Here is a 27,642-nt window from a genome sequence, read left to right on the forward strand (position 1 = left end):
AATGTGGACCCCACTCTTTTCCACCACAGAACAAATATCATAGTAAAAACCTAGGGGTATCACCCTAAGAGGGAAACCAGATTTATAGGAAGCAGAAGGGACTTCAGGAGTCAGGGACCCAAACAGCCTCCTGGAGAAAGGAAGGTGCTCCAGCCCCCTCCCAAAGTCCTGCTCTCACTAGGCAGGATGAAGACTTCTCAGAAAGCCAGAACTGGCCTTAAAAATAAGATTCCTTTGTTTTACTGAGAGAGAAATTTGGCAATACCTATAAATTCATTCATTTATGTGGTGCCAGGGATGGAACCCAGGGTGTTGTGCATGCCAGCTAAGTGTTCTAAACTGAATACATCCCCAACTCCGTCAGAATGTTTAAAAATGCACATTCTCTTTGGTCCAACAATTAATATTATCAAAGCGGCATCCCTACAGGAGTACTAGCAAATATATTCCAAATTATCATAAGAATTCTCACTGAAGCATTTTCTACAAGAAAAAATTGAAAACATTAGAGTCCATTGACAGAGGACTAGTTAAATAAACTATACTTCATCCACATGATACAGCAGATAAAAATTATAATAAGATTCAGCCATCCACAAGGATCTGGAAACAATTCCAAGACTGTTTTTAGTCAAACAAAAACACAATGAGTACAGAATAATTCTATTTATGTCAGTTAAAAAAAAAATCATGATATACAAATTTTATACGGCTACCTAATATATTCCCTTTGTCCTCTTCAAAGAGAGGGCCTAGAAGATGGACTTTGCTCTTTTATATATGTACTGTTTGCACAAGTGTAAGTTGCTTTTACTGACTACATTCTCTAAAGTTTTAAAACAATGATAAAGAAATGTATCTGCCAACATGGGTAATGGCTAAGGATTTTTTTAAGCTGGAAAACACACATATACAATGAGAAAGATCCAGAAGGCCTCAGAAAGATATACATCAAGGTGTTGGCCGTGGTTCTCTTTGGGTAGATGGTGGTGCTTTTCATGTCCTTTTTTGCCTATCCACTTTTTCTGTACTGATCAGGGATGGATTTTGTATTTAAGTAGAATAGCAGCAATAATAACAGAAAAAGAAATCTTTCACTGGAAAAGGAACAGGCAGACAAGTGAAGGCACAGCCCCTCTGGCCAGAGCCTGGGGAAGATGAGGAAGCAGTAAGGACATATTTGCCTGGGGCATCTGGAGAAAAAGAAACCAAAAGCAGAAATCCTTGGAAATGATCCTCCATCCCCAGATTGTGTGTGGCTTGCAGCACTAGTGGAGGTAGCTCAAGGACTCCTGCTTTCTAGCCTAGACTCGGCTTTGAGACTCTCAGTGCAAATGAGGAGGCTGGCAGGAGGACTGCAGAGCCCAGCTCAGGGTGTCTGCTCGGCCTCTCCCCCTTGCCCCTATCTCCAAACCATCCTAGAAACAGGACAGAATGAACTACACCCATCATAGAGGAGAAAAGGAGCCCAGGGTCAATTAGCTCCAAAGCATTAGATGGTCTCCTTACAATCTGTTGGCTTCAAACACCTAACAAAAGTCAGGGCCCAGGAGACCAGTGATCACTGGGCAGAACAACACTGTCTCTTGTGGGTGCCTACCTTTATGAAGGGACAAAGCAGCCGATCCCTCTCAAGAAGCAGCAATGGTAAAGAGCACCAGGTCCCATTTAAACACCAGTGTGCAAGACCAAGAAAACAAAGCAGAGCCACATCACTGCAAGGGGTAGGCACACATAACACATTCTACTTTCTTTCTAGACACTACAGGCTTCCTGCCCTTCACTTCTAATTTTTTCTCATCATTGTCTTAACTTCTGCACCATCCCATTACATAACCTCCTTCGTGTGCACAGCTGAGGGCTGCAAAGAAAGCCATCCGGGAGATGGTCATGGGCCTGCACACAGGGAGGAAGCCCTCAGCCTGAGGATGATAATGACTGAGCCAGGGAAAGTGAGACGGCTCCCTCCTGCAGTGAGGCAACAGGCAACATGTGTGGGGAGGAAACAGCCCAACCAGGAAGAGAAGGAGACGCCCACATGATGCTTCCCTACTCCAAAATGCCTAGACACCCTGTGTCTAGCAGACAGCTGGGTGTCTGTCTATGCTGTCTGTTCTTGGAATCTGGTGACTACATGGCACAGGTTTCCAGGCACACACTTCTAATGGAAAATGCCATCTCCAGCCACCTGCACTCCTCACTCATTGACTCACAAGGTCTCTTACGTCCAAATGGGGCCTGGAAGCTGTAGACAGTGGTAGTACAAATGTCAGCTCTGGAGTAACTGTCTGGGTTTGAATTCCACTTCTGTCCCTGCTAGCTATATGGCTTCATGTTATTTTACCTCTCTGTGGTTTCCTCAGCTGTTCTGTGAATTAAACAAAGTAATGCCCATAAAATGCTTCACACAGGATGTGACCCAAAGCGAGAGCTCATCAAATGCTAGCTAAAGAGAATCCATCGGGGTATCTGCACATGCACATGCACCCTCAATGATGCCCGAACCCAAACACTATGACAGCATCAGCACGAGGAAACACAATGATGGTGGACATGGCCCTAACTGCATCCTCCCCTCTCTCCCACAGATGCATTTGCACCACCAGATAGAAAAAAGGGCAAAGGGAGAACATAGATGTTGAAAGAGGGGAAAAGCCAAGCCACATGAGCCTGGGAGCCTTTGTTAAAGGTGAGAGTTCATCACATTCCCTAAACCTCAGACAATCCTATCAGCCAACTACAGAAGGATGGAACATGTGCTGCATATGCACGGATCCATGCACACACTGGGCAGAAGGAAAGGGCTGGTGAGGGAGACAAAGGAGGAGCCACAGAATTCCTGGCACCTAAGCACTCCTTCTTTGCCACCACACAAGCAAACAGCCGTGGCCAAGCTCTCAACTCCTGCTGGAGAAAAGCCAGAGCATATCCATCAAGAAAGTAGCCTCTGCAGAGGTTGGGCTGGGGAACCATCACTCTGAAGAGAAAGGGGGACCTAAGAAAAGGCAGAAGTCTGGTGGGGAAATGCAAGGGAAAGGACAGCACAAGAGGGACAGCAGAGGAACAGGAGAGTCAAGGTTCAGACTGGCAAGAGGAAACAGGATTCAGAAGTGAGGCTACTAGGGAATGTCCTTACAAATGTCATAACCACCAAGCCCATCTTAACAACCAGTCCTATCTGTGCCCTCACAACTCAGGGCAAAATGAGAATCTGTGCAGTCTCCTGGAGTCAGGGGTTTGGTGAGAAAACAAGAGGATACCGAGAGACACAGCACACACTAATTACCTCATGAACCACAGGGAGCTACAGGTGGGCATCCAGCTGGTCCTCAGCTCCCTGCCACACACTGCTGGACAGGAGGCATAGAACAGAGTTTGTCTGGGGAGTGGGTAAAATGAAGCTTTTTATTGCAAGGACAGGAGGCAGCCAAAAGTGAATCTATCAAAAAAATGTGGGGACCTGTTTCCCAGGTCCCTTATGATCTTTCCCTTAGCTAAAAAAAAAAAAAAAAAAAAATGGTAATGAAGATTTCTGTCCTGCTAAACATGGTGGGCTGAATTTTTTAGTTCATTTCTGTTCCCTCCAGGGTCCCATTAAAATAAGGGAATGACAAGCTCTAGCAGGGAGAATGTCTCCCAGAAAACTAAAATGGAATCAACACATTATCAGATTGAGGATTGTTCAGTTGTATCTGACAAAAACTAGATAGAGGTTGTAGCACTGGCATGCACAAGAAAAACACAATTACTAGCTTCCTGTCTAATCTGAAGGAAAATAAAGAATTTTCTGATTAAAAATTAATACATGACTTGGTTCATTTGTGGGAATGACTGTCAAATAATGAAGAGCAGGTGAGTGAGTGGACAAGGTTAAGGTTTAGAAAGCCCAGTGGGATTTTTGTGCAGAAGTCAACACATAATTTCTAAAGTCAACAAACCAAAAATTAAGGGTAGGAACAAACTGCTTAGATCAATGGAGGTAGATAGCAGATGAAGCAGGTTTTAGCTGAGTCAGAACCTGCATTTTAGTTGTTAGGACTGAAAGTGAGTAGCCTAGAAAGCAAGACAGTGTGGAAAGGAAGAGCAGGGGATGTGTTTATCAATAGAAGGCTAGCAACAAACAGTATCTGACTTTTAACTTCATGTTTACAGAACATGCTGTAAAATTAAAATCATGACCAAAATTAAAATCGTCTTCAATAACAACAAAAGATCTCTTTCAACACTTAGCTCAATTTATTGTGCCCCAAAGACTTCTCAGATCTCCTTCCTCTACTATACCACCCACCTAGCAATTAATCATATTCCACTTGGCAATGAGCTAAATGCACCTATTGCTAATTACCTTCCCACCTGTGCTTTGTCTCCTAACTAAATCAGAGCTGCTTCTCAGCAGAGACCACTTCTCATAATCTTTGAGGAGTCCACGGCAGGCCAGGAGATTAAATCCACAAGCCCACAGAGGAGGTGCAGTGTTCCACTTCCCGGTTACCTGCATAGGCATTGGCCTGCTGCAGAAGGTCGGTGCAGGTATGCACATCTGCAAATGCACGGATGCCCAGGCAATTGGTGGGATGCAACTGAGACTGCAGGAAGTCACAGCAGTTCTGCCGAACATCCATGAGCTGCAGCAAGCTGGCTGCTGGGAGCAGCACCTACAAGAGAAGGTGACATTCTAAGACACGATATCCCACTGGCAGGGACTATTCCAATCATGTTCCCAAGCTCAAGATCTATTCAGGGCTCGACACTGCCTATTAGGTCCAAACTTCCCAGCATTATTTCCCACTGCTCTCTTCATTTCATCAACCCAAAGCACCAGGAGATTCTCTAACCCCAAGACACACTGCAGTGCTTCCAACGGTGATATCAATCAGCGGGATCTTATTCGGATCAGATTCTGACTCAGTAGGTATAGAGTGGGACCTGAGAGCTCATATTTCTAACAAAAACCCAGGTAATGCTTGTAGCTACTGGTTCATGAATCATGCTTAAAGTAATAAAGCCACACGTGACACACACACGGTATGGCACTTGTTCTCAGATAAATCTTGGAGTTAAGACTGAGTCAACAAATCATCCTGACTTTCCTGGCACCTTGCCAGTTTTAGCACAAGTCGCACGTCCCAGGAGATTCCTCAGTTGTAGTCAAACTGCAACACTGGAGTTTAATACTCATGTGTAGATGTCATTTCCAAAGATTCCAACTTATAGGCATTGGGCATGGCCTGGGCATTGAGATGTTGCTAAAGCTCTCCAGGAGCTTTTAACGGACAGCCAAGTGTGAGAACCATTGCCCTACGCATTCAGAAAGGACTTGAGTGCTCGCTAGCTCTCTCACTACTTAGCTGCTGAGCCTCCGTGTGCTGTGCACTGGTCTAGGCTCTAAAGTTCCATGGTAAACAAAACAAACCAGATCCTACTGTCATGGATCTTATATCTACTGGAATAAGAGGCTCACCCCCAAATCCCTCAGGACTCAGGCATATTTATCCTCCTATCCAGCAGATAAAATGTGAACTCTATCTCTGGATACATTCTTAGAGAGCAAGTTTTCTTTCAAAAGGTCACAAGACACATGAATATTTACACCGTATCCTACAAGACAGAAGCAGTTCTTGCTCAGGTGTATGTGCATGTGTTTTTCCGAGCAGTCAGGGAAGACTGGCTGTAACAGGCTCAGACTGCCAGCCTCAGTCAAGCTTCCCTAGGATTTCCCTACAGCTGCTGAAGTCTGCCCTCTGGATCAAAATAAGGATGAAGGCCAAAGTCCTACTCCATCTAGCTCTGCTCCCCTGGTCTACCCCCATCAGAGGAACATATATGATTTCTAAAAAGAAATTTAGAAAAAAATTATGGAGAATAATTTGATAGCTGCTTAGTTTATGGACCCCTCCTCCTACCCCCAGCATCCACTCACACTAAAACAATCCCCTCATCGCAGGCCCTTGCTCTCAGAGTGACTGAGAGCAGCCAGACTCCAGCTGTTCCCATCTACAAGGCTTGCCCAGAAAGACACAGTCTGCAGATCATTTGCTTTTTACTCTGGGCACCATGAAAGTCTTTAAATGATTTAGATTCTGGACCCTGACTTTCTCCCAAAACAGCTCTGGGCCCTCAGCTCTGACTCTCATCACCTATAAGTGCACACGTAATGCCCCCACTCTTAGGACTTGTCCCTTCATGAGGGTAATCAATTGTCCTGGTTTTCCCAGGACTGCAGGGTTTCCCAAGACTCTCAGTGCTAAAACTGGGAGAATCAGTCCCCCTTTACCATCCCTACCCATGTGAGTAATCACCAAGGCCCCCACTACCAGTGTCTACTGTCAACAAGGAGGGCTCTGCCTCCTAACAGCTAAAAGTCCCCCTCACCACAGCCGAGTTTGAGAAAACCCGCTCCTTCTCCCCTCCTCCACTTGCCTATGTCCCCAGTGGAAAGCAATAAATTAGCTCCATGTCCTTGGTATTTTGTGGCCCACTGATTAATTCCTGGGGAAGAAAAAAAGATAAAAATCACCCTAGCCGGAGAGTTTCAGACATAAGTGAACACAGCCAGGATCCAAATCTAACCACTTCCCCCACCTCTATCCCCAGTAGGCAGTCACCAGCCCCCCAAGCAGCCATAAACTAGGAAACTCAATTAACCTGTGAGCTTGCTCAGAGTGGGTTGAGCTTGATCCCAAGACCAGATTAGTCTCTGCTTGCTGGTTAAATGGAGATCCATTAACCATTCTTGCCGAATACACACCAGGAATGGAAAGCCCTGTTCCAAGTTCCCAAATGACCTCCATGGCATACCCTGACCAAGCACCAGTGACAAAGCCTGCAGTTAAGACTGTAGGTCAACAAGTCATCATCCTGACTTTCCTGGGGCCTTGCCAGTTTTAACACAAGTCACACGTCTCAGGAGATGGCTCAGTCGTAGTCAAACTGCAACACTTGCCTGCCCTAGGCTGGGGTAACCAGGAAGTCCAAGGATACCTGAGAGTCCAGTCTACCCCCAGAGTCATGCACTCCCTGACAAGTCCCAGCAAGATCACACCAGCAACACACTCCCTCCCCTTTCTCTTCTTCTTCACCAGGAAGACAGTAGCTTGAGGTGCTCAAATTCTCAGGTTGTCATGAGACAACCAGCCTGAGAAATATAATAATAAATATTTCCTGAACACACTCCTTAGGTTACACTTTCAGGTTTGTTGTGTGTTGTTTTTTTTTTAAGAGAGAGAGAGAGGAGAATTTTTAAATATTTATTTTTTAGTTTTCAGTGGACACAACATCTTTATTTTATTTTTATGTGGTGCTAAGGATCGAACCCAGTGCCCCACACATGCCAGGCGAGCACGCTACTGCTTGAGTCACATCCCCAGCCCCTACACTTTCAGTTTTTAAAACATCCCTGGATACAGCTACCCACATAGCTTTCATCTTCCTTTCTGGTCACAAAACCCACTTACTGGGCAAAAATTATGAGGCTTCCCACCTCTCCACAACACCCATCATGTTGGGTCCGCTCCCTCCAAAAGCATTCCTGAACAGGCTTCCTAAATGAACAGGCTGTGGCTTCTCTGACTGCTCAATTCCCTCTCTTTGATCTTTCACTGCAATCAGCAGTGAGTCAAAGGCCCTTTTCTTTCTTCACTTCATACAAGAGGGCATGAAGAAAAGTCAAGAAAGTCAGAATGCTGAAGGGGATGATTCAGAGGCCAGGAGGTACACCACTGCATCTCAGGGGTACAGTGGGGCCCAATTAGACAGAACTCTGGGGTCTGGGCACAAACGCAAGGCAAATTGCCACCTAGCAAAATATCCATGAGGTGACTCTCGAGTTCCCTGCTCTGACATCAGGAGGCTTCCAGAGGATTTCCTCTTCTCTTGTCAAACACTTCTTCCTCGAGGGACAGCAGGAACAAGGTCATGAACATGAGACCAGCTCAGGTACTCAGCTTGGAGTGAGACTGCCTTGGTGGCGTCACTAGTCAGTACTTCCTCTTCCTAGGGAGAGGAAGCTGGAACCACCCATAAAGATGGAGGAGTACCCCGAGTCAAAATGTTCCTATTGCTGCCTCTGCATTATGTCTGGGAGGACGGGCACTCGAGTCGCCCTCAGCAAAGAGCCTTTGGGTTCCCCTTCAGCCTGCAAATGGTCAACGCTCCATTTTTCATGTGCAGGCCCAGTTTTGTTTTTTCTCTCCCTCGGATAACATGAAAACACAGCAGAGGATATCCCGTCACAGAGTTTGTTTCCTTTAGCAAAAACAAAAGGAAATGCCCTGCCTCAGAAAGCACCTACTGCTGTAACTACAGGGGGCAGGGGCCAGGCACAGGGGGAGGTGACAGGGCCACCAGGGTCTCTAGGCCGGCCATTGAGTAGGCTGGAACAGAAACAGTGCTAAATTGAAACCTGTTGAGAGAAAGAAGAGAGAATGGAAGAGAGTAGGGGGTGCACAGATGAACAGGACAGTGGACAGAACAGCACTGACATTACAAGGGTCACTTGGAATTTTGCCTTCTCCACTTACCAACCATGTAACTGAGGACAAATTACTTAACCTCTCTGTCTCTTCAACAGGAGAGTAAAGATAATAACGGTACTGCTTTAAATGCTTGTGAGGATCAAATGAGGCAATTCATTTAAACAGTGAACATAGTGCTTGGTACAAAGACAGTGCTCAGTTATCAGCTTTTATTATGATTAATCATTATGAGCAGAAGCCAAGGTTCATTCATTTAGCAAAGATGTGAGCTCACCACAGTTGCAGAACATAGTAAGAGAGAGCCAGGTTCAGCTCCCCACTGCACCACTTATTCCCTCTGTGACTGTAGCAGGTCACTTCCCTCTCTGTGCATCAGCTTCTTCAACTGTATAAGATGGGTCATATTAGTTGTGACTTTCATCTACCTGGCTTATAATGAATATTAATAAGCATCAGTTAGGATTGTTGTGACCTCTGCCCCAGAAAGACAACTCAAGGTCTCTCCAAGAAATTTGTAGCTTGGAAGAGACAAAGTGTGGCTCCCATGGTCATTAAACCAAGACCCAAATCTGATACAGCAAGAGCCCCTGGGACTCCATGCTCATCTCCTCAGTGCACAAATCCTTAACAAATTATGTCTTTGTAGACAATGGGTAAGCAGCTGGCTCAGCAGAAATGTAAGAGCATGATGAGGAATCTACATTTTGATCCAGACTCTCTCCTCAATCTTTCTTGCTTTGTTTTTCCTCAAGGTCATCCCTGACCTTACCACAGTTTAGAGTGAGGAAGAAAAGAAAAAGGAATAGTTTTACTATATATTGCACTGATTCCAAATGACAGTTCCCCTATAGTCCCTCGTGGTGCCTCTCCACGGAGCCTTGCACATGCTGCCCCCCACCCCACTCCACACTTATAGATGAAGACAGCAGGCCCTGGGGGTCACAGGCCAGTGGGTCACAGGTAGGTCTAGCCACTCAGGCTTCTTTCAAGATTCAGCCCAAATATTTGGTATTTCCTCAGTTAGGTGTGACCTGACGGCCCTCATCAGGGCAGCAAGGACTGTCTCCTGCTTCCTGGGCAGCCCACCCTGACCCCCACCCCGCCATGCTGGAGGACACCCACTTGTTCAGCCATCTGTTTCCACCTGCAGCCCAGCTGCTCCTTGGGAAGCAGCCTGTCATGGCACCCTCTTTGCCCACCCTGTCTGCTAGCACAGGGCAGGAGCTCAAAAGACATGTTTTGAATGACTGACCAAATAAAGGAGTAAGATGAGACTCTACAACCGGCCACAAGGAAGGAGAGGAACCAACACAGCCCCTTCCCCGGTGCCTTCTATAGCATGCTTCCCCTCCACCTAACTATTTAGCAGCTCCTTTAAAGGGCCTTTGCCTCAGTGCAGCAGCTGGCAGCTGGCCTTGGCCTCTGTCCTTGCCAAGCATTCCAGGCACACCCAGAGCAGGAGGTATCCCAAACTATCCTCTGCTTGGGACAATTCCCAGCCACTTCCAGGCCAGATCAGGTTAATCCGTACCTCCCATGCCTTATCATGGTGCCTACACCCTCTCTGGCTCTTCCCTTTCAGTCCTCATCAGCCCTCAGGCAGAGGAGAAATCAGGCAAATCCTTCTACTCCATGAGCACCTCCACATTTTAGATAACAATAGCCAACATTTATTGTTTACCATGTGTCAGACACTGTTCTAAGTGCTTTACCTACATGGATACATTTAATCCTTACACTATAACTATGCCCATATTAGATATAAAAACACTGAGGCACAGAGAGGTTAAGCAACTTGCTAGGGCCACACAGATAGAAAATGGCAAAGCTAGGATTTGAACACAGGCAGTCTATAACTCACTGACTATTGTGATTCCTGCTCTGCAGATGAGAAAACTGAATCCGTGAGACAGAGTGTCAGTGGGGGTACTGGAGAAGCTCTGGTAGGAGATAGGCAGCATGAATGCCTTCCCTGGCCAGAGGTCACAGAGCCAGGCCCTCACTTTATAGATGAGGAAACAGACATCCTGCAGGGGGAAAGCACCAGGGCAAGAACCCTCTGTGAACCAGTGCCCAGGCTGAGCTGGGATCCAGGTCATCCTTGCTACTCCAGTCCCACCTCGCCCCTATTTCCACCAGTTGTCTGAGCTCATATCTTCACTTTCCCTCCCCACAAAGTACTTTACAGAGCAGTATTGAAGCCATTTTCTCCCAAGACCTCTGGCTGGGCTGGCTGCTTCTCTATCTTAAAATACTCATTTAAGCTAATTTAGAGAGAGACAGACACCGGGTTAGATCAAAAAACATCACCTTATTACTTTACTACCAATTATTACCTCGTAACTTTTTACTTATTTATACCTTAGTTATTATTACTTATTACCTTACTACTATTATTACCTTATTGCTATTATTGCCTTATTACCTAAGCAGGCAATAACAATCTAGAGCAGAATGTCTTCTAATTATCCAAATTTGTAAATACTTTATACTGTACAGGGAAAAAGTTATTAAATAATGACAAAAAGAGAAGAAAACAGGTTCTAATCATATAGCTCTATGACCTCCCCTCTAATCACCTGATACTAAAATTATTTTGCACTTACTGTTACTGACCAAAACTCATTCAGCTGTCTGGACTCTCACTGACCCAGCATATAACCACTGCACTGCCCATTCTACTCTGGACAGGAAAGACAAGTAACAAAACAGAGTGGCTGTGCATTCCAGCACACATAAAATACACTTCCACTAAAAAAGGGAGGGGGAGGATTAAGCCAAATGGATATAGAAATTGTTATCACCCAGAAGATGATCTCAGGGGCCAGAGACAAGGCAGGCTCTGCAAGACTCAATGCATTGCACCTCAGATGCTCTGCTGGCCTGCACCCTGACCCCGGTGAGCATGCTTCACCACACGGACCTACACCACACGGGCCTAACACCCAACTCATGCTATAGCCCCAGCTTAAAGCTTATGTCCTGAAACCAACTTTCCAAGATCCCCTCCTCCATCCAAATGCAGCTCCCTGATTCTCTCTCACTGGGACATATTCTTTCCTTCAAAGGACTTATCACAATTTGTGCACAGACATTATTGGTGTGCTTCGTTGCTGAATGCCTTCTTCACCCTTGGACTGCAAACTCCCTAAGGGCAGGCAATAGGATCAGCCCTGTTCACTGCTGCTACCACAAGAGCTAAACAAAATGCATGGCAGATAATGGGAACTCAAACATTTGGATTGAACTGAGAGAATAAACAATTTTCAATTCAGCCTCTCAAATACATAGATCTTGGAATACGGGGTGATATTCTGGAAAAGGGAAATAGGTATTTTTTATTTTTGTCACTACAGAGGTTTCAGCTTCAAGTAAATATGAAGTTTTATGCTGAAAAAAAAAAAAAAAAAAAAAAAAACAGAAAAACCTTTCCTATGAGATGGAAGATGACCTGGAGATAAGAGAGGTCACCCAAGCTTCTGATTCTTCCTTCATGAGATACTGAATCAACATGAATTAAAAATTCTTCACTCCCAAAGGCTGGGATTGTGGCTCAATGTGGCTTGTAGATTGCTTTCCTAGCACATGTGAGGCACTGGGTTCAATCCTCAGCACCACATATAAATAAATAAACAAAGGTATTGTGTCCAACTACAAAAAAAAAAAAAAAAAAAAAAAAACACTTTAAAAATCCTTCACTCCCAGAGCCCAGAGTTATCCTTGCTTAGTGGTTAAGAACATGGCTGCCCATGCCAGCCAGGCAGGAGTTTAGGGGCCAGCTGGCCCACCTACTGGCCATATGACCCAGGAAGGCACCTAGTCTCTCTGTGGTGTTGGTTTCTTCTTCAGTGATCCCTGAGTTGTGAGGATTAAATGAAACAATGCTAGAAAAAGGCAGGTCCCAAGCATGCAATTCACTGATAGGCTCACCTGCACATTCTCTTCGGTCACCTCAATTTCTGCAGTATAGATGTAATCAATCAGCTTCCTAAGCGTATGCCCATCCACATCCTTGATTTCAATCTTCTTGGCTTTACTCTCAGACATGTCACCTGCAGTTCACAACAAGAACAAAAAGGACACAAATCTGGCACCTATGGTATCGTTAACTTCTAAGAGGCCTCCTGCCTTGTCATGGAAATAGGAAAACAGGGCCTGAGCTCTGCGAAGCAGAAGGAACTGAGGCAGAGATTGTAAGCCACTGATGGGAAGGCCACATAGCCTTGAGTCTCTGACCACCCACAAACCCCATCTTAAGCATCCCCTACTTTTAGTGTGAAGGAAAATCAATGTGCAGTAGCTCATTCAACCAATGTTTACTATAAACTTGTGCACATAGGGCCATGAACAAAACTCTTGGAGCACAGGTTCTAGTAAGAGATACATAAAAAGATTTATAAAAGAATAAGAACTTGGGGCTGAGGTGGTGGCTCTGTGGTAGAGTGCTTGCTTAGCACATGTGAGGCCCTGGGTTCAATCCTCAGCACCACAAAAAATAAATAAATAAATAAATGTATTGTGTCCTACAACTAAATTAAAAAAAAAAAAAAAGAATAAGAACTCAGCAAAGGTAAGTACAAAGTACCAAAATGACAAGAAAAAAATAACACTTGTTGAGTGCTAATGAAACCCTACTTTAAATTGTTGCCTCCTTCAATCCACAGAACCACCTATTGGGCTTATTAATATTATCCCCATTTTACACGAAAAGAAAATGAGACACAGGAGGGAAGGTAGTTCATCTTACTGTTGGTCACACATGTAGGAAGGGACCAGGATAGGGTGAACACCAGGGAGTCTAATTTAAGAGCCCACATTTATAACCACTATGCTATCCTAAATCCCAGGAATATGGAGAGAGTGCAACAAACCCCACCTGGGAACTCCAGAGAGGCAGTAGGGGATCACAATTGAGCTGGGCATTAGAGGATGAGGAGGAGTTCCACAGGCAGCCACGGTGAGGAAGGATGAGCAGGATATGGGCCCCATATGTGTACAGGGAAGAAAATACCAGAAGGATACATCTGGGGAATGGTGAGAAGCTGCTGTGGCTGCACACAGGTCATGGTGCGAAGAAGGAAGCTCAAGAGGTGGTTGAGGGCAGGACTTGCAGAGCCCTACAAGTTGTGCAAATGAACTTGGACTTCATCCAGAGGCCAGCACTACTGAGAGGTTTTAAACAGGGGAATGACATCAACAGATGGCTATTTCTGAATGAAATTTTGGAAGCAGGGAGGAAGCTGGATCGACCCAGGGAGAACAGTTGGGAGGCCCTGATAATAAAACAAGAAATAAAGGATACAGGGCTACGAACAAGGGTTGTAGCAGCAGCAGCACATTCCTGCCTGCACTATAAAGACAGCACTTAGGTTTCCCTAGTGCCAGTTTCCTCCAGCAAGTGCTGATTTCAGAAGGAAACAGACAGCACATGAAATAAAGGACAACCTGACTGCAAAAAACAAGTCATTCAGAAGCCCTAACGTGAGTGGTAAAATAGCCTGGGCAGTTGTTTTCAACCAATGTTTACTGTGGAATTCAAGAAACTGAAGCCAAGAAAATAAAGTACAGTATAGCATGTGGGTTGCAAACACCCACCTCCAAGCTGCTCGGACTGCACACAGTTCCTCTAACACAGTTCTAGATATGAGTGACTCTGGAACACGAAGGCAAGTGGACAGCAGGAGTGATTTCCAAATCCTGCCCACTGGCTTCACTGCCAGACCAGGGGACCAGAGACACTCTTTCTACTGTGTTCTCTCTTCTCTAACTGCTATGGAGACCAGTGAAAAAGGTCCCAGTACAATGAACCCTGGTGCAGGGAAAGATGGTAGATTCCTCCTACACCCATAAGCTAGGTTCGCAGTCTCTCAAATTTATGCTGAGACACACAAACAAAAACAAGCATAGACAAAGAAATCAGTGGTTAAATTCTCACTCTCTCTCTCTCTCTCTCTCTCTCTCTCAACAGCTAATAAGAAGCTCATTAAAGGGCTGGGGTTGTGGCTCAGTGGTAGAGCACTCACCTAGCATATGTGAGGCCCTGGGTTTAATCCTCAGCAGCACATAAAAATAAATAGATAAATAAAGGTACTGTGTCCATCTACAACTTAAAAAAAAAGTAGTTCATTAAAGAGGGTCCAATTGATAAATATACTGCAAAAGATAATCAATTAGAGCTAATTCTTGGTTTAAGATCTTAGACTTAAAAAATGATACTGAAAAAAGCAGCAGGCTGACTATAAGAACCAAGAGACTGGGAAGCCCTCCTGTAAGAGTGCTACTGGAACCTGGGCTGATTGTTTTCTGGGGTGGAATTTATGCTTGGGGGTCAGATTAGGGGTTTATAACTTTGAGGTAAACAAAGGGAAACTCCTGAAATTGTATAAAATATTTGTATACATACATAAAAGTATTTTGTTTTCTTCTGAAAGGAAGATGGATCATTTAAATTTTTTTTTTTTTTTTTTTAGTTGTACATGGTCTCAATGCCTTTGTTTGTTTTTATGTGGTGCTAGGATCAAACCCAGTGCCTCACACTTGCGAGGCAAGTACTCTATCTCTGAGTTACAACTCCAGCCCAAGACAGATCATTTTTACCAGACTCGTAACAGGTTTTCATACTCCACAAAAGATTAACACACTGTTTTCTGAACAGTGGGACTTACATGGACTTTTTCTTGATTCTTTGCATAACTCTGAAATTTTTCATTTTCTACATTAAGCACCTAAAATTTTAATAAGCTGCCCAAAAAAATGACACCATAAAAGAAAAACTAGGGGTTTGAATGATAGTTATCTTCTAAGAAAGCTCTCTTAGAGACTGGTATAGGTCACACAGACTTACAGAATCCAATCTTATTGTTTCTTGTGAATCAGCAAAAACAATTACACCAAATTAAGATTTCAGTTTAAACAGGCCCTAAAAATGGGAATAGTTATAGTCACTACTGTGTACCATCCCCTCTACTAAGGGTTCATGCACATTATTTCATTGAATTCTCCCAACAAACCCAGAAGGTGGATGATAATTGCTGCCACTTGACAAATTATAGAACTGGCACTTTAAGATGTATTTGCAGGTAGATAGTAGGGAGCAGGGCTGGGATTGGAAGCTGAGCCTAACTCTGTATCCTGAGTCATTTCTAATAAACCCCTCTATAATTTAAATATGACCCTAACCATGACCTTAATAAACATATTCCCAAATTCAAAGCATCGTTCCAAATTCTGGAGACAAGGTAGCACTTAATATATTTCAAGCAAGAACCTAATGGGCCAGGACTTGCCAGGCTTATTAGTAAAGATATCCTCAACATGTAATAAAGTGTTTGGCATAAAATAAGCACTCAGAAAATTATTTTGGAGTCAGAGGAAAAAAAAGTAAGAAGGGAGGTTTTCTCTTGACATCTCAAGTCCATGGGCTTCAACACCTCCTGAGGGGTAGAAACCATCAAGGGCTTGATCATTTTTGCTTCTTCACCCACATCTAACAGTTTGACAAAATATTTCTAGAAAAGAGAACATGCATTCCATAAGTTTTCTCCATCTCTAACGTTAATACAAGAGCCCTGCTCTGCTAGTTCTTCACAAGGGGCCCTAGCAGCTATCTCAGGATCTGAACTTTCAAAGATGTACATCAGCTGCATATCCTTTTACCCTTGTCATCTTCCACTTGTTGTATGTAAATATGCATGTTCTCTAAATAATTTTCTCCAAACAGAACAAGATCCACTCAGGGTAAGACTGGTTCATTCATTCAGCAAACATATATCAAATGTGCCTCCGTGAGCTAAGCACTACACTAGGCCCAGAGGACACAAAGATGACCAAGTCCTCACCCTGCCCTCATGAACCTGTCTAGCAGAGAAGAGACAAGTACTCAACAACTACAAAGAGTGTCAAATGCAAGAATAGGAGATTCTGCTTGAAAAGTTCTTCAGTAAGGGATTCCTGCATCCTAAAGCTGTGTGCAAAGTGATAAGCACGTGGGAGCACATGCCTGCTTTTCTAGGGAGAATCCATTGTTCTCATTGGATTGATTCACAGTGGTTAAGAACAACTGCTCTGGAGGAGTGACAATTATTCAGGAGAGAAGTGAGAATGAGGGAAAAGCACTCCTAAGAGAATAGTATATGGAAAGGTCTGGAAGTAAGAAAGAACAAGGCCTGCTGGGAGCCATAAGAAGTTCAGTTTAGCTGGAGCACAGCTTGCAAAAGGAGGGAGAGTGAAACAAAGCTGGAGACAGAAGCAGGGTCTGGACCAACTGAGGGTCCTGCAGCGCATGCTAAGGAGTTCAGACTTCATCTCAAAGGTAACTGGAAGCCCCTGACAGGTTTTAGGAGGTGAGGGATACATCAGATTGTTATTTGGGGGAGACTACTATAACTACATGTGGAAAATGGGTTGGGATGGACAAACAGAAATGGAAGAAGGTTTAACAATTGGAAGACTGCAGCAGAATATCAAGTAGAAGATGCTATGGCCTGGTCTAAGGGACAGGGTCTTACATTTCTTTAAATTCTTGGACCCTACCTTAGGGTCCTCCAAGAACCACAGAGATCCCAGGAGAGCAAATAATTCCACACCTATCAAGATGAATGCTACAGTCATGTATAACTAAAAAGAACCAATTTAAAAAATTCCACACCTCTATCAGGTACAGGTGTTCAAGTCTTAATCCTAGATCCTAGCAAGCATACCATGTGTACAACCGAGATCTTTATAGGTGAAAAATTGCCAAAGAGGAGCAAGAAGGAGGAGGCTCAACTTGAGGAGTAAAAGGAAAAAATATTTTACCATCACAGAAAATTCAAGAAATCTAGAGGGAAAAAAATCACTGACTCATCATCTAGGTCACTGGTATAAACTCAATGCTATTATTAAATGAATGAAGCCCTTAGAATGGGAAAGCAATGGTAGATTGGGGCTGGCAGGTCTCTCTAAAGAACCAAAGCTAAGCAACCAGCCCCCCTACAAAACTGGATGTCCTCAAAGAGAAGAAAAAGGTGCACTCAAGAGTTCTTACATTATAGAATTCTTTCTCATTCCCAATTTGGCTCCTCTATGCTGCAATTTCTAATCTTGTATTCTAGGTAGAAAGAAAACAGGTGAACCTTATCTTTCGCACAATGATCCTTCATGTATGTTAAAATGATATTGAACTGTCTTCTCCCTAACCCTCATCCATCTATGTCCTAATCTCTGAGTTACCAACTTGTTTGGATAGAGCTGAGCATTAAGGCCTATGTCAAGTGTTAACCTCACATATGAGAAAGAAATGCTCTGCCCTCTCCTTGCATCCAAGCCAATCCTCCTGCAAATCAGAGGTCTGGACCATTTGACTGCACAAGTCTGACCTCTGTTTCCTGTGAAATAAGAACATTCCCTGCCCTGCTTTATTTTCTGGGCTGAGACAAAGAGAGAAAGTTGGGACAGCAGGATCCTGCAGAGCCACAGTGGTAGGTATCACCTCATCACCCACCTTCCTTGGAATCTCAGACCTCCTCCACCTGCCCAGGTCTCTCTGCCCAGCTAGTGGCAGAAGGAAACACCTATGTAGCCACATAAACATTTCATATCAATCCTAAACACCATCAGGATGGTGAGTTTCATAGCTACCCCTTAAATGCATAAGTGCTTTGGAAATGATGAATTGCTCTACAAATAAGAGTAAACTGCATTAAGTACCTACTCTGTGCTGGGTGCCTTAAATCCATTACCTATATTTGCTCTCTGGCTATTATTACTCCAGTCTCACAGATAAGAAAACTGAGGACCAAAGAGGGTGAGTGAGTTCCTTGGTTCAGTGATGAGAACAGAATTGGAAGCCAGGTCATTGTGGCTCCAAAGCCCTCTCCAAGATACCATGCTATCTCCCAAAGCAAGGTGGCATCAGCACTTTAGTGTTAAATCCTTAGCAAAAAGGCCTCTATATCACTTCCTGTTAACACTCATAAAACATTCCTTAGCAATAGTGACCTCCCATGATGATGTGTATTTTAAGGCTGAGCTCTAAGCTCACACAAGTCTACCCTAAGCCATCTCAGTCAAACTAGGTGCAACTTAATGGGGAGATGCTGAGGATAAATGGCAGTCTCCATTCCTAGGCAATAAAAAGGACTCTGTGGAACCACAATCCAAATCACTGCTTAAAAAGCCATTTCTACATCAAGACAATGATATGGTAGATACCTTATTATTATCTAATAATAAGTTACATTATTAGACAGAACTATTGTATTGTATTTCTCAGTCCCCATTCTGAGTCTTCTAAGCCAGAAAAGGATGTCTGACTTTGATGTGATATTTCAAGGATAGGAAGAAGAAACCCTACATCATTGTCATTTGTCCAAAGGTGACTGACTCAAGAAGATAGTCACATGGAAGGTGAGGCCATTAGTTATTATTGGAGTATCACATTACTCTGGTACCTCCAGCATTTAATGAAATATTCTGTCCAATCTCTGACTCAATAGAGGCAAAGCTCTCAGAAACCAAAGTCTATCTTCTAATTCTACTACCTCCAGGCCCTAAGAAAGGACTCGGCTCCCTAGTTCTCCTTCCCTCTATGCCCTGTTGTCTATGTTAGATTTTGCTGAGTTCCCTATGATATGAGGTTCTTTAAAGGCACTGACAAACCATACAATCACCCAGGACACAGGCACAGGCCATGAGCTGGGGCATGGGAAGGTCTGGCAGGCAGAAAGGGTAAAACAAATGTTCTATGGAATAAGTGCATGCCTAGGGATAACAGAGCCAGGCCCTTGTTGTTCTACTTTGTGAATGACTGGTGTCCGCTCGAATTCTAACCCCCTTGCCCCTAAAACCCCAGCACACTCCTGACCTCTTCTCCCTATTTCTACTCATATGTTCAAAGGAATGAGTTGAACATCAGGCTAAATCTAATATAAACTGGATCATGACTCACTGAAATCAATACTGTATACGGTACAAAAGAATCAGAAGAGTTTGGGACATAACACTCCCAGGTCTTCATGTGGGATTAACCTCAAACATCTTTGAGCCTTAATAGTGGATGTAAGACCCTGAAACCCGATATTCTTTAGACCTTAGTTCCTTTAACACCAAAAAAATGGGGATGACATGTCAGAGACTCGTATGGAGTGCAAATACTATAGTGCATAGAAAGCCCAGAGTAAAAGGCATGATAAAATTGACTAGTCCAGTAGCCAGGTGCAGTGGTGCATGCCTGTAATCCCAGCAGCTCAGGAGGCTGAGGCAGGAGGATTGTGAGTTCAAGGCCAGCCTCAACAACTTAACAAGGCCCTAAGCAACTCAGCAAAACCCTGTCTCTAAATAGAATATAAAAAAGGGCTGAAGAGGGCTGGGATTGCAGCCCAGTGGTAGAGCACTTGCCTAGCATGTTTGAGGCACTGAGTTCGATTCTCAGCACTACATATAAATAAATAAACAAAATAAAGGTCCATAATCAAAAAAAAAAAAGGTGGGGGAGACTGAAGATATGACTCAGTGATTAAATACTCCTAGGTTCAATCTCTGGTGAAAAAAAATATATATATTGACTAGCCCATTCTATAGGAAAATTGCATCCCCTGGAATGCAGATACTAGATGGGGAGAGTGAAAAGCTGTAAGTATTCCATACTTACAGGACAAAGGTAGGCAGCATACACACTACCCATGTTATCCTGAAAGGAACGGAGGGCAGGTAAGGTGACTGCCCATCTCAGATCTTCTTACCCTGGCTGGATTTGAACACTCTCTGGAGAGGCACTCAGTTTCATCATTTGTATTTCATGTGGACAGGACATGGTCAAGAAGTGTGGAACTGGTATTTGCGACCACCACAGGAAATTTGGACAACATGAACTCAAAGGACAAAAAATATACACATAAAAACACATAAGCCTGACTAAAAGATCAAAATCATACAACTCAGTTAGAATAAAACCATGTGTATTTTCTTTGGGCCCTAAACATGCTGATGGAAATAGATTTAACAAGAGTCAGCTGGGCCTTTTCACAATGAACTCTATGCATTCCGAAGCCAAATCTGATAATTAGAACAGAATTTTGCAATGTTTTTCATATCTATTTAATACCAAATTTTAAGCAAAGCCAAGGGGCCTCAAGAATATACAAATCTCATTTAGTGCTGATGGGAGTACAGGCTGGAACAGCTGAAGGGCGGGTGACACATCTTACAGCTCTTCAAATATGCATGGCCTTTAACCAAGTATTTCCTGTTCTAGGCATCTATTATAAGGAAATAATCAAAATGAAGATTAAGATGCAAGGATGCCCATTAGAGCATTATTTACAATAGGAAAATATTAAGACTATAATTTCCAACAAATGAAGAGATGGATTTTCTATTAGGATACACATGATGGAATCTTACGAAGTCACTGAAATTAGGATGGGAAGATATTCATAATATAATGCCAATTTCAATTAATCATTTTTATTAAGTACATATTGCATGGAAGACTACAGTAGGCAATAAAGTTGCATAGTTAAGAAAGTACAATTCTTAGCCTCATAGAGCTTATAATTGATGAGGGAAATCAGATATTGAGATTAGTAATAATACTAGAGAGTAGTAGTATAAGGTACATTGGAAGTAAGTAACAAAGGGATTTAACCTAGTCTGAGGGGTCATGGAAGGCCCTCCTGAGGAAGGGATGCTTGTGGGGTAATGAAAGACAAATAGGAGCTACATGGGCAAAGAGGCAAGAAAAACACCTCGGAAAATGAATAGCAATTTTAAAAATTATACCTATCAAAAAAGACATTTCAACTGTACATGTAAAATGAACTTACTTACGTTGAAAAATGATTTTGTATATGTCCATTTTATAAATATAAAATATGAAAGGATATAAACCATAATCTTACCTAGGAGATGTAATACATGTAATTTTTTATTAATTTATTTTTAATTTTGCTTGCTAACATTTTCTGATCTTTTCCTGTAATCTACATATGTGGATAGTGTTTTCAAGGATGGGCAAATGGATGGATGGGTGGAAGGATGAATGAGTGGATGGAACAATGGATGGTAACCAGACCCAAGGGAAGGACTGAGCCGGGCATTACATGAGACTAGCTTTCTTCTCTTGCAGTCTCCCTTCAATTACTAGAATCCAAGATCTGCTCCAGAAGCATGTGTTCTCCCAATTTCTAAAATCACTTTGTCTTTTCTAAGGCATTTCATCTACCCTAGAAACAAGTTCATCAGTCAAAAGCAAAGCCAACACTACAATTCACTGCAATTCCAAACAGGTTTCTCTCAATACTGGACTTTCAAACCACACACACACACAAAAAGAGCTATATTGGCATAGCTATTCATTAATGTTTCACCTAAATAACTGTTGGCGACAAGATAAATTATTTTAGAAAGAGATGGATGAAGGAAAGGGGTAAAAAGGAAATAAAAACCTTGAAACTGAGTTTGTGATCATTCCAAAGAGAGTGTTACACCAGGAAACAGACCAGAGAATTAGAATGCAGAGTGATGGTCCCTACATTCAGAGCAGGAAAATGGTTCTTGGAAAACATGAGATAGGCACACCTGACAAAGTCAGAGGGTCCTTTGAGCTCTGATGGCCTCCTTCTGTCAGCAGTGATTTATACAGCACTGCATGTATCTGATTCAGGGGAGGTGCTATGAGGAACTACAGATGGGAAGCCTGTGGATTTCAAGAAATTCAGCCCAGAGTTTTAAGTGTAAAATGTGATCCTTTCCTACATGTGCCCAGGAAGCGGATCCCTGGGGAGTTGGCAAAGGTGCTGAAACTATGCTAGATTTTGATCATTCTTATGTCTCAATACCAATCCCCACCATCATTTCTGCAAATCTCTTCCATACCTCTATAAAGGCTAGGGGAGATCCCAGGTGCTTGCCTGGAAGGAAAGGCTAGGGAAGAACAAGATGTGGGTCCAATGATAGAGCACTAGGCCAGTTGTCAAGAATCCAAGTCCCATTCATTCACTGTATGACCTTGGGCAAGTCCCTTCCCCTCACTCAGCCTCAGTGTCCCTCATGCAAAATGGGAGACCAGAAGGCCTGGCAATGAATCTAGGACTGCACTGTTAACAAGCTCCCTAATTTTGGTGCATGCTAAAGCTTGAGAACTAATGAACTACACGATTCCACCTCTCTTCCTCGTAGTGGTCAAGGGTCTACATGCCCAGCTGGCTTGGTTGGGACTTTGATTCCAGAAGTTCTCTATGGTACAAAGCTGAGAAAGGGAAACTCCTCACAGTAAGCTTCACAGCCTTCTCATTCCTCCCTCCCCTTGTGCCACCACCATCAATATCCTCCCAGGGGGGCAGCAGCCCCACACCATAGGTTATTGTGTGCCCCTCACCATACCTGTGAACATCGCACAGAAGTAGGGACTGCAGGCTGCCAGGACCACACGGTGGGCTTCTATTTCCACATCTTCTGCCACAATCATCACGTCACACAACAGCTGCTTACTGCAAGACACCAGTGAAGGGACAGGATGGGTCACAGCACGAACACCTACCCACATCATACCAGAATATTGTTTTCTCCCACCCAGACTTCACACTGGTTTGCCACATGAAATAGCCATAGAAATTTGCTCTATCTTGAGTTAAGCAAAGGGATGGGCTCCTTCATTCAAGTATTTGATAAATCTTCCACAAAGAGATATTCAACTACTCTGTGGCTGTAAGTCAGGCTGCTTCATTAATCTTCACTCTCTGTTCCCAATACCATCAGCTCTGACTGAGAATTAGGGGGACAAAGGCTCAGAAAGCAGTGGCAACACCTCAGCTGCTAGTGAATGACTGAATGCTGAGGTACACGAGCACACCACCAAGTGTGCCACTAGCAAGACTGAGTGCTAACAACTCCCCAAGAGTTCACCCACATGCAAAACTGTAAGAGGCAAGCCAGATTCCAGCATGTCTCTTCACATCCAGATTTAACACTATAACCAAGAGCCCTCTACCTGCACACACATAACTGAAGACCCTTCACAAGCTCCAATCACTACAACTGTCAAGGTAAAGCTTTACCCTGCATTTTTCTGGATAAGTGAGTGAATAAATGGGAATCAACTCATATTCATAGACAGATGGATATTTAAAGATTGACAGGGAGCCATAAGACCCTGTCAAACCAAGAATTTTTCCTTTATCAGCCTTCCAAGTTGTTATCAGGTCTATAATTAATATAATGGATAACATTTATTGAGTTGTATGTGCCAGGAACTGTTCTAAGCATTTTTAACACATATTAGTTCATTTATTCCTCTCTACAACATAGTGACATGGGGCTAATTGTTATTTTCCACATAAAAAATGAGGACACTGAGGCCCAGAGAAATTAAGTAGCTTTCCCAAGGTCCCACAGAAAGGGAGTATAGAAAGTGGAAACAGCATTTTCATGCACATATCTCATCCCTAGAACTCATTCTATTGTATCTAATCCTACTAGTGCCTCCTTTAGATGAAAGCACTACAGATAGGAGGGAAGACCAGGACAACAAACACATCTCAACCGTGATTCACTGGTAGTGGTTGTTTAGCACACATATACTGGTACAAAAAATCTGAAGTCATGTCTGGGTTTTATGTGAGGATGTTGAAACCAGTTAATGAGTCTGCCATGCTTGGCAGATGGAAGAGAAACTACGTATTTGCCATCTCAGGTCTAGTACATTAAGCCACTGTCAACTATGAAGACAGGTTCACTTAGAGAATTGTGATCATAAAGCCTGAGACAGCTGGAGCTGCAATGCCCTGAGAGGTCGTGTGGTCTATGAAGCCCAGAGAAGTAAAGAGACGCCTGAGAAGGCCGATTCTCGACTCCAGAAATAGTGCTTTTCCCACTCCACCATGATGCCTCACAAGTGGCTGACACTCAGAATGGGAAAAGACAGAAGACAATGGGCTTCCAACACAACAGGTGGTCAGGAAATGTCCACCACATGGCGTAAAGTACCAGTGGTAGGCTTCTAAGAAGGTAAGACCTGCAGGAACCAAGAGGTAAAACCTAGGAGTTGGGACCTCACCCCACAGTGGGCAGCAGACCTCACACACCAACCTTATCAGAATCCATCGGCACAAACAGGAACACAACTGATGCTGCCCCTATGAGAACATGAACAAATAAGCTTGCCACAGCTTTCGCACCTGTCTTAGTAGCCCTTAGGACACATATCACAGAAATAAAACGGAGTGGCAGAAAGTCACCCGAGAACAGGCTGTTTTTTAAGTCTGGTCAAAACTATTGTAAAAACTATATACCCAACATGAATAGACAAACCTTGGATACTTTCACTTCTATTAAGGATTTTAGGAGACTTTAGTTACTGCTATTTATAGTTGCTATAGTTACTGCTATTTATGAATAATGATAATTTTTTTAGATTCCAATATTTTAAAGAGAAACAAAAAAGAGTCAAATTTTCAGTGCTAGAAGCAAACAAGCAAATGTCAGAATGAAATTTACTGCATATATCCAAAAAGGCTGATAATTTGTGAACAAATGAGAAAGAGATAAGAAGGAATGGGGAATAGAGATGATCCAGTTAAATAAATGAAAGAGAGCAGTTCCAACAGGTGGAAAACAAAACTCAAGGCCAAATAAATCTACCTGGGTAAATGGTCAAGAGAAATTTGCCAAAAAGTCAAGGTAAGCTTTCCCTGAAGGTAGGGAAAAGGCAGTACCAAAGACTACAAGGCTCACAAGCACTTCTGTTTCACTTACCAAAAATCCTATGGATTCCTTTCATTTTTTTCTGAGCTATGATACTACTCCAAAGAACAATCTTAAGGAGAGAAAAGTGGACTATATGCTTTACCATTTGTAGAAAAGTATAGTGTAGCTGTTAGGAAGGTGCTCAGGTATTAGAATCGAACTAACTGAAATTCAAGACTCTGTCCCACTGCTCTCTAGCATAGGAGAGTTACACCATCTCCAGAGTATCACAGAATTGAGATATATCATAAAAGACATAATGCACAGTGCTAATAGTAAATACTTGGCAAATATTAGTTTATTCTTTTTCTTCTTTATTCCCACAAGGTATTTTCTTTAAGAATAGAAGTTTTGGACATGATAAATGTGAGTTGTCTATTGGGCATCTAAGTAGAGTTATCAAGTAAGCAGATCTGGAGTCCAAAGATGGGAGATGGGTAAGAGGATGAAGGCCAAGCACAGTGAAGTGATGCATGCCTACAATCCAGGGTACTAAGGAGTCTGAGTCATGAGGATCACAAGTATGAGGACAGCCTGGGCAATAGAGTAAGACCCTGATTCTATTTTTGAAAAAGTATGTGTGTGCACATGTGGTTGGGTGTGTGTGTGTGTGTGTGTGTGTATGGGGGGACAGCCAGCAAAAAAGACAATGTAGAACGAGCATAAAGATAACTATACATATCAAAAGAACAGAATTGAGAGTCCAGAAATTAATTTTGATTCTTTTACAAGGGCACCAGGAACTTTAACTGGGAAATGGGCTGGGATAATTGGTTATCAATAGGTAAAAGAATCAAGTTGGAGCCCTACCACCTACCATATGTAAGAATTAATTTACAATGATCAAAGACCTAAGTGTAAGAGCTACAACTATAAAGCTCTTAGGAAAAAAACACAGGAGTAAAGCCCATGATTTCAGGAAAGGCAATGTTTTCTTAAATGACACCAAAAACAAACAACAAAAGAAAAAAATGACAGACATCTAAATTTAAAACATTTGTACTTTTCAAAGGACACCATCAGGAATACAAGAAGCCAATTCACAAAATGAGAACAACTTTTTACAAATCATCTATCTGATACTGGAGTTTTATCTAGAACACAAAAACCCAAACTCTGGGAACTCAATAAAAAACATAAAAATAATCCAATTTTTTTTAGGAAATTGAGCAATGGAGCTGAATAGACTTTTCTCAAAATAAGATATAGAAATTGTTCATATGCACATTAACTCATTTTCAACATCATGAGTCACCAAAGAAACGCAAATCAAAACAATAATAGGGTATCATCTCACACCCACTAGGATGGCTATAATAAAAAAAAAAAAACAGATAATAATGAGTGTTAAGAGAGGAATTGGAGAAATTAAAATCTTCATTCACTGCTTATGAAATGGAAATGATACAGCTGTTTTGGAAAGTAATCTGGCATTTCCTGCAAAGGTTAAACATAACCATATGACCCCATAAATCCCTCTCCTAAATATATACTCCAGAGAAAACACATATCCACACAGAAACACATATCCACACAGAAACATGTATGTGAGTGTTTGAAGAAGAATTATTCAATATTGCCAAAAGTGCTGTGTCTATATAATGAAATATTATTCAGCAATAAAAAGGAATAAGAGCTGAGATATGCTACAACATGGATGAACCCTAAAAATCATTATGCTCAGTGAAAGGAAGGTAAACATAAAAGACTACATATGGCATGATTCTAAAATAGGTCAATCTATAGAGACAGAAAATAGACTAGCAGTTGCCTGGAACTAAAGTGGGAAAGGGATGAAGACAGGGGAAGAAGTGGGAGTGGGTAACTACTAAAGTACACTGGGTTTCTTGCCGGGGTGGGGGGCAACAAAAATATTCTAAAATTGACTATGGTTGTATAACACTGAAAATTCAAAGTGATTAAACTGTATACCTTAAATAGGTGAACTGTATGGCATGTTAATTCTATTTTTATAAAGCTGTCACTAAAAGAAAAACAGAAAGCAATGTATTTAGATGGTTCATTGCTGGCAATAAAGGCATAACGTCAGGGCATCCAAATTTTTAAAAAATGAGGACTGAGAACTGTTTCCAATGTTGAAATGAGAGGTTAAAATTGTGAAGGGGATAGTATGAAGCTAGTGGTAGAGCACATGCTTAATATGTGCCAAAACCCAGGTTCAATCCCCTGGCAAAGTGGGGGAGTGGAGAGGCCTGTTGAGTCGAAATAGGAAATACTGTGGGTTCTAAATACTCATTGGTTGCTTTGTCCTTCCTGCTTCCTTCTTTTCAGGACCAGTCAGGGTATGCCATTCTCAAGGACCACATCCCCACTACTGGCTGGATGGTAAGTCAGGGGCCAAAGAGTCACTAGGACTCTGCTGCCAGAGGCACTGTGGTTTGACTAGAGCAGAGCAATTTAGTGCTAAAGGGAGAGAAAGCTGGGT

General features: G+C 42.8%; 1 protein-coding gene across 1 annotated transcript in view; it reads right to left on the bottom strand.

Moving 5' to 3' along the window:
- The window catches only part of Klhl3 (kelch like family member 3), a 104,264-nt gene that overhangs the window by 55,075 nt on the left and 21,547 nt on the right, over window positions 1-27,642 (bottom strand). The window contains exons 3-5 of the mRNA XM_076855872.1: window positions 22,836-22,942; window positions 12,405-12,526; window positions 4,493-4,655 (exon numbers count right to left, since the gene is read on the bottom strand). Coding sequence (XP_076711987.1) covers window positions 4,493-4,655; window positions 12,405-12,526; window positions 22,836-22,942 — 392 coding nt within the window. The remainder of the gene's footprint in view (window positions 1-4,492; window positions 4,656-12,404; window positions 12,527-22,835; window positions 22,943-27,642) is intronic.

This window comes from Callospermophilus lateralis, chromosome 5, assembly GCF_048772815.1.
Source record: "Callospermophilus lateralis isolate mCalLat2 chromosome 5, mCalLat2.hap1, whole genome shotgun sequence".
In the NCBI taxonomy this organism is placed as follows: Eukaryota; Metazoa; Chordata; class Mammalia; order Rodentia; family Sciuridae; genus Callospermophilus; species Callospermophilus lateralis.